A 9,580-nucleotide genomic window follows, 5' to 3' on the forward strand; every position below is an offset into this window, starting at 1 on the left:
TGCAATTAAATTTATGTTTTCAATGCATCTGTTTATCATTGTACATATTTCAATTTCCTAAATTGGAATAAGAATAATTCTTGTGAATAGTTGCAGCAGTTAGTTTTGATGGAAATATTGTCATTGATGTCAAAAGCATTCAGATGATTGTTAGAAGTTGTCATTGATATCAGAGATATGAAGTTCCTCAAACTAATCAAGAAGAAACATCATCTACAGTTGTAGATATAAAAATAAGATCCATTTGTCAACAACTACAGTAAACTACTATTTGAGATAGCATATGAAGGAGAGACACATAAGACAGGGCAAGCCATGATGGAAAGCTTAGAAGATTCATATGAATGCATCGGTTGGAATTGAAGCAGCAAAATCAGAATAACTATGCATTATAATGCTGACAAGTCAGTAATAAGTATTCAAGACAACCACTTGCAACGTCACATCTTTGTAGTACAGCTTTTGGAATATTGTTAGTTTTGATAAAGCAAAGGAAAACAAAGATATACAAGGCAGTGATATTTGGAGGTATCATGTATTGAGTAGTAGAGCCCAGTCATCCATACTTTTGAGAAATCAGGTCAAATAAGAGTTTACGGAAAATAAACATCTACAGCAATAACATATGCAGCAGGGATAATATACAAACAGAAAGAGGTAGTAGCAACAAGGAACGATGCCTTATCATGTTCAGATCAAAAGTATCATGCCAGTATTTTCAAAGGGCCACAGATTTGCACAAAAATGCTTTTGCAATGACATGCATGAAAAGTAATTAAAGAAAACTTGATACAACAATAGTGACGATTGATGCCAATAATAGAAAGACAAAAATATTTACGTTGATGCTTATTCTTGACTTGGATGGATGTGTCCAGCATTGAAATTTATGAGAGCATGGAAACTTCAGATTTATCAGGAATGAAACATATTATGGATAGCTGGCGTGTTTATTTTGATGGAAACAACGATGGACGAAGCAAAACGACAACATTGACATCTGCAATAAACAAACCAAATTAAATATATGGTTGAACAACATATCACAGAGCATTTAGAAGCATTTGTTTGAGCGTTGGAATTTTACAAGGATTCCACATCAAAAGGAAATCCATGTCACTAAAGGAAGAATCAAACCTATTGGTGGAGAGTACAATGAGACATCGCTGGAACAACAAAGATCTCACAGAGAATAGTGTTTTCGTTGAACACAAAAGAAGTGACTAGTACTGAAGAAAAGCGATAAGGATTTCAAAACACAACTGTCATGCGGTTGAGTGTCCATGGACAACATAATATTATCTTGTGAAGAAAAGCAATGCCATCCCTCCTACACAGATGGCATCGGAAGTGTCAAAAAAATCTGCAGATGTATTTATGGCATCAGAAGAATCAGCACAATATATATGTGGCGGCTGTGAATAGATGGACTGGTGTGTATGTTTGGCAAACCACATCATATTGAAGATCAATTTAATATAAGTGAACCAAAATCTGTGCGCCATGTCATCAAGAGAACCTTTATAGTTTCCAGCCTATGGGGCAAGCACTAGTGTGTCGTGAAGTTTGAAAGAGAGTATCAAGGCACAGCGATAATAATTTATAAGCATATGGTAGGTGCTGTTAAACATATTTATTATTATATTAATAGAGAACGGTATAAAACTACCAAAACAATGAAATCAGTGGTTTATATAAAATATAATAAACACTTGATTAAGATTGTCTAAGAAAGACTTGACTCATTGAAAAGTCACTAATATATATAAAAGATGAAATGAGTTATTTGAAAAGTGAGTGTACAAGTGTAGAAGATGTAATGAGAAGTCAGTTGTGAGAGTGAAAAGAATAGAAAAGATAGTGAAGAGTAAGCAGGTAGAGGAAACCAATGGTCTAAGAAATATAATACAATTCATATTCAGATTTATTCTGAATTTATAAGTGTGGTGGAATAATAAAGAAGATTTGATAAAGCAAGATTGCTTCTCTATTGAAGAAAACTTAAGAATTATATAGTATTGTAAGAGAATACTTTGAAGAGGTTGACTTCAAGAAGGGTATGCGGTGGAAAGAAATATCAAATTAAAGAAAGGAAGCTGCAAATCAAAGTATCCATCATTAGTTAGGAAAGCAACAGTGTCAACGTGAAAAAAGGAATTTGTGTGTAGTAGGTTGGTGCTCACGAAGAGAGAAGTCGGAGTTGGTGCTTGCAGTAGGTCGGTACCTGCGAAGAGTGGGAGTTGGTGCTTATAAAACAGGGGTTGGTGCCTCTAGTAGGTCGTAGCCTGCAGATCATTGTAAAATAACAAGTTTATATAAAAAGCAATTATTTTACCGTGGATTTTTCCTGCATTGGGTTTGCACATATAATTCTTGTGCCATTGTGTTCAAGTGCATAATTCTTTATTTCAGCATTTAATGATATTGAGGCAATTGTTTGGATAAAGTTTTAAAAAGGTAAAAGTTATTAATATACTGATTCTTCCCCTCCTCTCAGTATATTTGTGTGCTCTTCAAGTTTGTATGCAAACATATGATGAAATGCCTTTGACTAGTTTGCTGCATTTTCAGAATGATGTAACTGCTGAGTATATGACAAAATACCATGTTGAATATTTAGTAAATTTGAATGATATTTCATAGTTGTTTGCATGTCTATCTCATTGAAAATTAGATTATCGGTGAACCGTGAAACCAACTTATTAGTTTGCATGCAAATTATTTGACAAATGTCAAACATCCAAGTTGAAAGTTAGAACATGTTGGGGTTTTTACATTTCCTTTACAATGGTTGGGGGTTAATTAGTTTTTACTAAAGCATATGTTTCCATTGTAGCTTGCATGTGATGCTTTGTTTTGACTTTAAAGACTACATGAGGCAAACCAAAGCCGTGTTAACTGACTGGAACCTCCGCTTAGTGAAGTGAGAGACTGGTGTAGTAAGGAATCACAAGGCAGCAAAGCTTGATTGTATTGCATTTCCCAACCGCTAGGCTGTAATAGTTTATTAGTTTAGCTTAGTTAATTGGCCGTAATCTTAAAATCATTTGTAAAGTCAATTTCCATAGAAAATGCTAATTTTAATGGGCTTACACAAAAAATTCCTGGTAATTTCTTTCATGGAAAGTAGAGTGTTGACATCTCAGTTTTTATCCCGGGTGATATCCATGGAACAATGCTGTAAACTGCTAGAACAGTTATTCAGAAATATGAGTGATATTCATAAATATCAAATAACACTAAGGTATATTACTGTAAGATGAATGCTTCTAATTTTAATATTCTTCGCATCTTATTATCTGGAGGAGATTCTTTTTAACTATGCATCATTTTAAGTTTCTTTGGGTGGAGACGTTGAGTGATCTGAAGGCTTTGTTGCAACTATGATTCCATTTCTTACAGTGATAATAGTTACTGGATTTGACTAATGGTTAATATCTTCTGCTGGCAGTCTTTTATCTTGTATGCTTTTTAGTCCCATAGACCCTTGGGTGGTCTTTTGTTGGACATTAATAAATTTATCTTATCTTCTGTATGTGGCACATCTTGGTTTTTCTGGGGAAATTATCCTAGGGTAGTCCTATGATTTCTGATATTTATAATGTTGATTTTGCATTTATATACAGACATGAGTTTTAGTGATAGATTTCGTTTCAGAATTCAAGTATATTACTATATAGTACTGTTTTTGTAATAGATGTACCAGTACATACAGAGCATAATCTTAAATTCTTGATATGGATATCACTAGCAAATTTTTGTAATTTATGAGAGTAATCAAATTGGGGATCAAGCTAAGCATCTTCCTTTTGCAGGTTCTTCTGAGAATGCTTCCAAATTATCATCACCATGTTCGTATGCATGAAAACACCTTGATAACAAAGTTTTTTGGGCTACACCGTATCAAGCCTGCAGGTGGCCAGAAGGTATAATAAATAATCAAAAGATGATTGTATTCTTAGGTCAGAGTAGTCTTTTTGTTTATGTTGATATCCTAAAATTTAACTGTTCATCTATTAAATCATTATATCTATACTTTTGGATTGTTTATAATAATTCTGAAAAGTACTAAAGAAATGAGAAAATTGTTATGTTATGATAGTATTGCAGAATTTTCTTGCAGGTCCGATTTGTAGTGATGGGCAACATGTTTTGCACAGAATTGCGAATTCATCGTCGATTTGACTTGAAAGGTTCATCCCAGGGTCGGTCGACAGACAAGATTGAAATTGATGAGAACACAACACTTAAAGATCTGGATCTAGATTATGTTTTCCGTCTGGAGCCTTCTTGGCGTGAGGCTCTTTTGAAGTAAGAATTTGGACCCTAGCTTGTTGAATTTTAGACAACTATTTTCTGCTCACAATTTCTGTTGTTTATGAAAATTTAATGTTCTATACTATAAATTACTTGAAATTCGATATGCTATATAATTGGGGGATGGAGCTCTGTGAAAGGAAAAAGACACACAGGAAATTTAGCCTAATTTGAATACTTAGTGAGTCCTTTTAAAGGTACTACTTATATCCGGTATGATATTTCTGAATTCTACCAGTATGAAGTTTTTGTCATAACTTATCCCTTTGTATTTACTGTTTCTTTTGCGAATCTTCAATCTCTCTTACACACATGGTAAAAAAGAGAGTTCGATTTAATTATCTAGGTGACGTGATGCCATGCAGACATGTTAAATTATGAGAATCCAATTTATTGAAACTGGTCATTTGGCATTTTCCATTAGTGGTTCTAACTTTGGCATTGCGGTGCCATATGCATATTATTCTGCAGTGATTGGTGTATGAGCTCACATTATTTACATGGGTGGATGCATAATATATCTGGCTTCTATAGAAAGAAATATGGCATTCCATGTGGGTACATTGTGTCGTATGGTGCTGAAATAGGACACGGTTAATGGCTAGATTGCATGGAGATAGATAAATGCGTCGACTGACTTTTCACTTTTAGGCTGTGCAAATCTTCAACTTCAGAAGTAAATATTCTACAGAGGCAGCTGATTGACTGACACCATTTCATGACTTGTGATATTGCGGCCAGACTCATGGTCTCTACTATATCGGCATAGAAGGAAAATAAATTTAAGACGTGCAATGTCAAATTGCTTAACTAAAATTTTAGAAATAGATTCAGCATCTCAATTGTAAAAGATCTGGTTTCACATTTAAGGTGCTGGTTTTAAGGAAGCAGACGGCTTTGGTTCCATATGCAGGCAGTTTATGTATAACCTTGGCTGTAACTGAGAAACGTAAATCATATTTTTGGGAAGAACTCTACTAAATATACATTGTTAGTTTTATCTTATTAGGTGATTCTAGTCACTGGGCCATAAGGGATCACTGAGTAAGGCTTGGTAGAAAATCAGGGTTTAAATTAGTTAAAAATAAAATAGATTGAGGGAATTATAATGTTTGATGTTATTCTGATAGTGGTCAGAAAAGATATGGAATGAGAATTACATCAAAGAACATTCTGGCACACTAATTATGTTCACACAATAATTTTTTGTAAGTACTACTCAAAACTGAAAAATTGGCAGCAGAAATTCCTAAAATACATCATGCTTTAGCTAAATATCAATATCTATGAAGAAATTTCATTTATATGAGGCCTTTTCAATGCTCTATGAGGTAGAATTACCTTTATTGACAAGAATCCTTTAACTTCTGAATCTTCTACAACATCCTAGGTATGGCTCTCTTTGTAGGCTTTGCCTATATAATGATATCATTACTCATTCGTTGTAGTCTTGACAATGTTTGGGTTTTTTTTTGGTTGAAGTGTCAGTAACATCATCAGTATTATATGTTTAACATATTTTTTTGTAAACTCTAACATCGAGGGCTTGAGCAGCCTTCGTAACCATAAAATTGATGATGGAAATTTTCTGTTTTCTGTACTTGAATAAATTAAAATATTCTGGCTGAAGTTTATGTGTTCCAAGGCCAACTTTTTTCTGAATATTCCAAGAAATAATTTTGCTGACCCCATGCTGAATTCAAGGATTAAGTTCTTTAAATCAAGTGATACATTATTTTATGGCCCAATAGTATAAGCATATTTGAAAGAATATGTTCTGTAATATGTGGTATTGTCAGTGATTCTGTCCATATGTACAAACATGCACATGTACAAGTGTGTATGTCCATGCATGCATGCTTGGACACTTGTGTGCATATGGACATATTCACTGACAATACCATTTATTGCAGATTTCTTTCAAATCTAATCTGCAGTTCACGGTATTACTATTATCTGTCTTTCTGTAATAGAATCTGCAATAAATGACATTGTCTGTGATTTTGTCAATATGCATGCATGTACACACACTCTCACTTGCACATACCCACCTATGTGTGCATGTGCACACATGCACATACAGATGTGCATGTGTGTGCATATGGACAGAATCATAGACGTTACCATTTTATTCTAGATCATATTTCTTTCGAATCTAATCTGAAATACATGGTATTGTCTATGATTCTGTCCATACATACACACATGCATGCACATGCACAGATACGCACACCCACCCACATACATGCATGTACACATGTCTAAGAATTTGTGTGTGTCATTATCTAAGTTCTCAAATTTGTCACTTGCGAGGATGTATTTCACACTTCCATCAATGATTATTTTCCCTTATTTTATGAGCTGAGAAAATCAAATTAAAATATTATTTATTTGACTTATTTCTAATTTATTATAAACTGAATTTTTCATTTTCTTGTTTAGGCAACTTGAGGTTGACTGTATGTTCTTAGAATCACAACGTATAATGGATTACAGTCTGCTATTGGGACTGCACTTCAGAGCTCCACAGTATCTGAAGTCTCATGTAACAGTCCCCCAAAATGTAATTCCAGAGGACAGTGGAACTTTAGCCGATGAAGGTAATTGTTTCTCTATTTAATATTGTTGGATCATTTACTTACAGTTTTGTGTGGGGGTAATTGATTTGGTATCTGTTGGATTTATATTGACAATTGTCAACATTTACATTTTATAATGATTAAGGCTCTACAAATATTCCAACATAGGTTAATTAATAAATAAACATACTGTCAAGTTAAGCCCACAATTTCTTGTCACCATTGAGTGTTTATCTGAGAACAAGATGATTAATACAGATTTACACTCCATTACCCTTTGAAATGGTACACCACTTATGTAGGTGATAATTACGCCTTAGCTTTCATATCAAACAGCTATTAATATGTAAGGTGCCAGCTGAGGCTTGCTCATTCTCAAATATTTGTATTTTCTTTAATTCCTAGGGTGCCATGTTTAAGGCATTTTGGTACATTGGTGGTTACATATATAACATGCTAACCGTCCCCAAAATTTCATTCTGGGATTGTTCTCAAAAAAGAGATCTTATGCATTGTAACAATGATTCACTCATCTACCACAGGGGTATAGGTGATACCAAAAGACATCATCCAACATTAGAATATATATATGTGATCATATGTTGCAATTCTTAACTATAAAACAGATTTGATCCATCAGCAGGATACAGACAGTGTCTTGACCATATCTTGATGATAGATTATATATGGTAATTTTGGATTTCAATAAGTCAGTCATAAAGCAGTTTATTAGAGTCTTTGTACTACTATCTTGACTATGGAGGCTTAAGAAGTCTGATTCTGATGATTTTTGTGCACTCTATATGAGCTTCAACATATGATAAGATGTAATTGATGTAACTCTTTTTTTTGAAAAATCTAAGTTTAGACAGAACAAGAATAGTTAGTTCAAGTTGCAAAGGCAACATAGAATAAAGACTAAAGTCAATAAACCGCTTTCATTGATAGGCAACTACTGAGGTTGATAATGACCCCCAAGGTCAATCTTAGAACTGTTTGTCAGCAATGTAAAAGCTAGATCTAAGCATTTGAGTTTTTTAATAGTTGAATATAGTATAATTATTATGCAGAAATGTTTTGTAATCTTTCAGAAGAGGTTTCTATTACTGATTTTTGCTTGGATTTTATGTAGAGAATCTTTCTTGGATCAGCTTGTGTATTTGCTTTTGATAATTCCGGCAGATTAAACCCATTTGGAAACATTAATGTATCTGTAAGATTGTTAGGGATTAGCTTAGAATTAGGATTGAATTGCTTTCTGATGAAAGAAAAGAGAATAAATTACAATTGGCTCATCATTTCAGTGGCAGCAGCTGTTGAGGATGAAATTGCATGCTATCCACAAAGTTTGATATTGGTTGCTCGTGAGCCTCATCAAGATGGAACAATACTGGGTTCTCATATTAGGGGAAGCCCATTGAGAGCATCTGCTATAGGTGATGAGGAAGTTGACTTACTTCTTCCTGGGACTGCAAGGTGCCAATCCATTCATTGATCATATTACTGCAATTGCCCTTTCATGTCTGAACATTGGATTTTCTTTTAACATTTGCGAGTTGACTGTGCAGATTGCGAATTCAACTTGGTGTGAACATGCCCGCAAGGGCAGATCGTAGACCACAAAGAGACAAAGATCATAATGAAGATCAACTGTTTAATGAGGTTTATGATGTTGTTCTATACGTTGGGATAATTGATATCTTACAAGAATATAATTTTTCCAAGAAACTTGAGCATGCTTTAAAAGCTTTTCAGTTTGATTCCTCTTCAATATCTGCTGTTGATCCCGCATTGTATTCTAAGCGTTTCCTAACTTTTATCCAAAAAGTATTTCCGCCAAACCCATAAACAGGCTTAAACCAGAAACGGGGTGTCAACAAATGTCTTTTTTCCTCGTGTTGGCAGATATGTACTTATACATATTCTTTTTTCTTGTGTTGGGGAAGAAATGGAGAGAAGTTTTTATTCCTTAATTTTATAAATTTGGCCCAAAATTTTGTCGTTCACAGAAGCACTCTTAGCACATTCGGGAATGGTTTTTAATTAAATCTCCACTGTTTCCATCTAGTCAATGCTAATACTCAGATTGTTCTCTCTTACCATTTAATGGCTATGTTCAAGTACTTAATATTTACAGTAAACATCTCCGACAAACTTCTATGAGAGCTACTGAGATCTCCATCATGAAAACAAGCTGTCGTTTCCAAGGACATATAAGGAATCTATATTTGTTCTAATGTATGGGAACGATGTTGGATGAAGACTATATGGTCACTTGTGCATGGCATGCATACACAAACTCAATAAGAACCTCTAAACAAAAAAAATTCTCAACGGGGTTTTGGACAACAAAGAAGCCATTTGGTGTACCAGAACATCCCCAAAATTAAGAAATCAAATTAAATCCTTATACAATTTACTTTTCACTGCAAAAAAAAATGTTTTTTAGGCTCTAATCCTTTATACAACAATGTAGACATCGCATGAAAAGTTGAAGGTGAAAATTCACCTTGTTCAAGATTTCTTTTGTTGACAGGCTTTTCAATCTTGGAAACCTTTATTAAAGGATAGATTCGAGGCCCAAATATAATATTAAGGTAAATGCTAGAAGCAAGTATTCTTTTAACTTATTTATTTCCAAGTTGCCTATCTTTCTGCTGTTTTAAGGTGCTCCATCCTTCTGC

At 34.0% G+C, this 9,580-nt stretch overlaps 1 protein-coding gene across 8 annotated transcripts in view; it reads left to right on the top strand.

Annotated features, from left to right (window-relative positions):
• PIP5K9 (phosphatidyl inositol monophosphate 5 kinase) overlaps window positions 1-8,878 on the top strand; it is a 217,899-nt gene extending 209,021 nt beyond the window's left edge. For all 8 annotated transcript variants that reach the window (XM_089811487.1, XM_089811488.1, XM_089811489.1 and 5 more), the window contains 5 exons: window positions 3,816-3,926; window positions 4,124-4,311; window positions 6,760-6,917; window positions 8,201-8,372; window positions 8,465-8,878. In XM_089811487.1, the coding sequence (XP_089667613.1) occupies window positions 3,816-3,926; window positions 4,124-4,311; window positions 6,760-6,917; window positions 8,201-8,372; window positions 8,465-8,744 (909 nt within the window). In that variant the 3' untranslated portion in view covers window positions 8,745-8,878. The remainder of the gene's footprint in view (window positions 1-3,815; window positions 3,927-4,123; window positions 4,312-6,759; window positions 6,918-8,200; window positions 8,373-8,464) is intronic.
• Window positions 8,879-9,580: the final 702 nt, after the last annotated feature.

The sequence above is a fragment of the Cupressus sempervirens genome, chromosome 11 (genome assembly GCF_028749045.1).
Source record: "Cupressus sempervirens isolate cs-2001-9-10 chromosome 11, ASM2874904v1, whole genome shotgun sequence".
Classification (NCBI taxonomy): domain Eukaryota; kingdom Viridiplantae; phylum Streptophyta; class Pinopsida; order Cupressales; family Cupressaceae; genus Cupressus; species Cupressus sempervirens.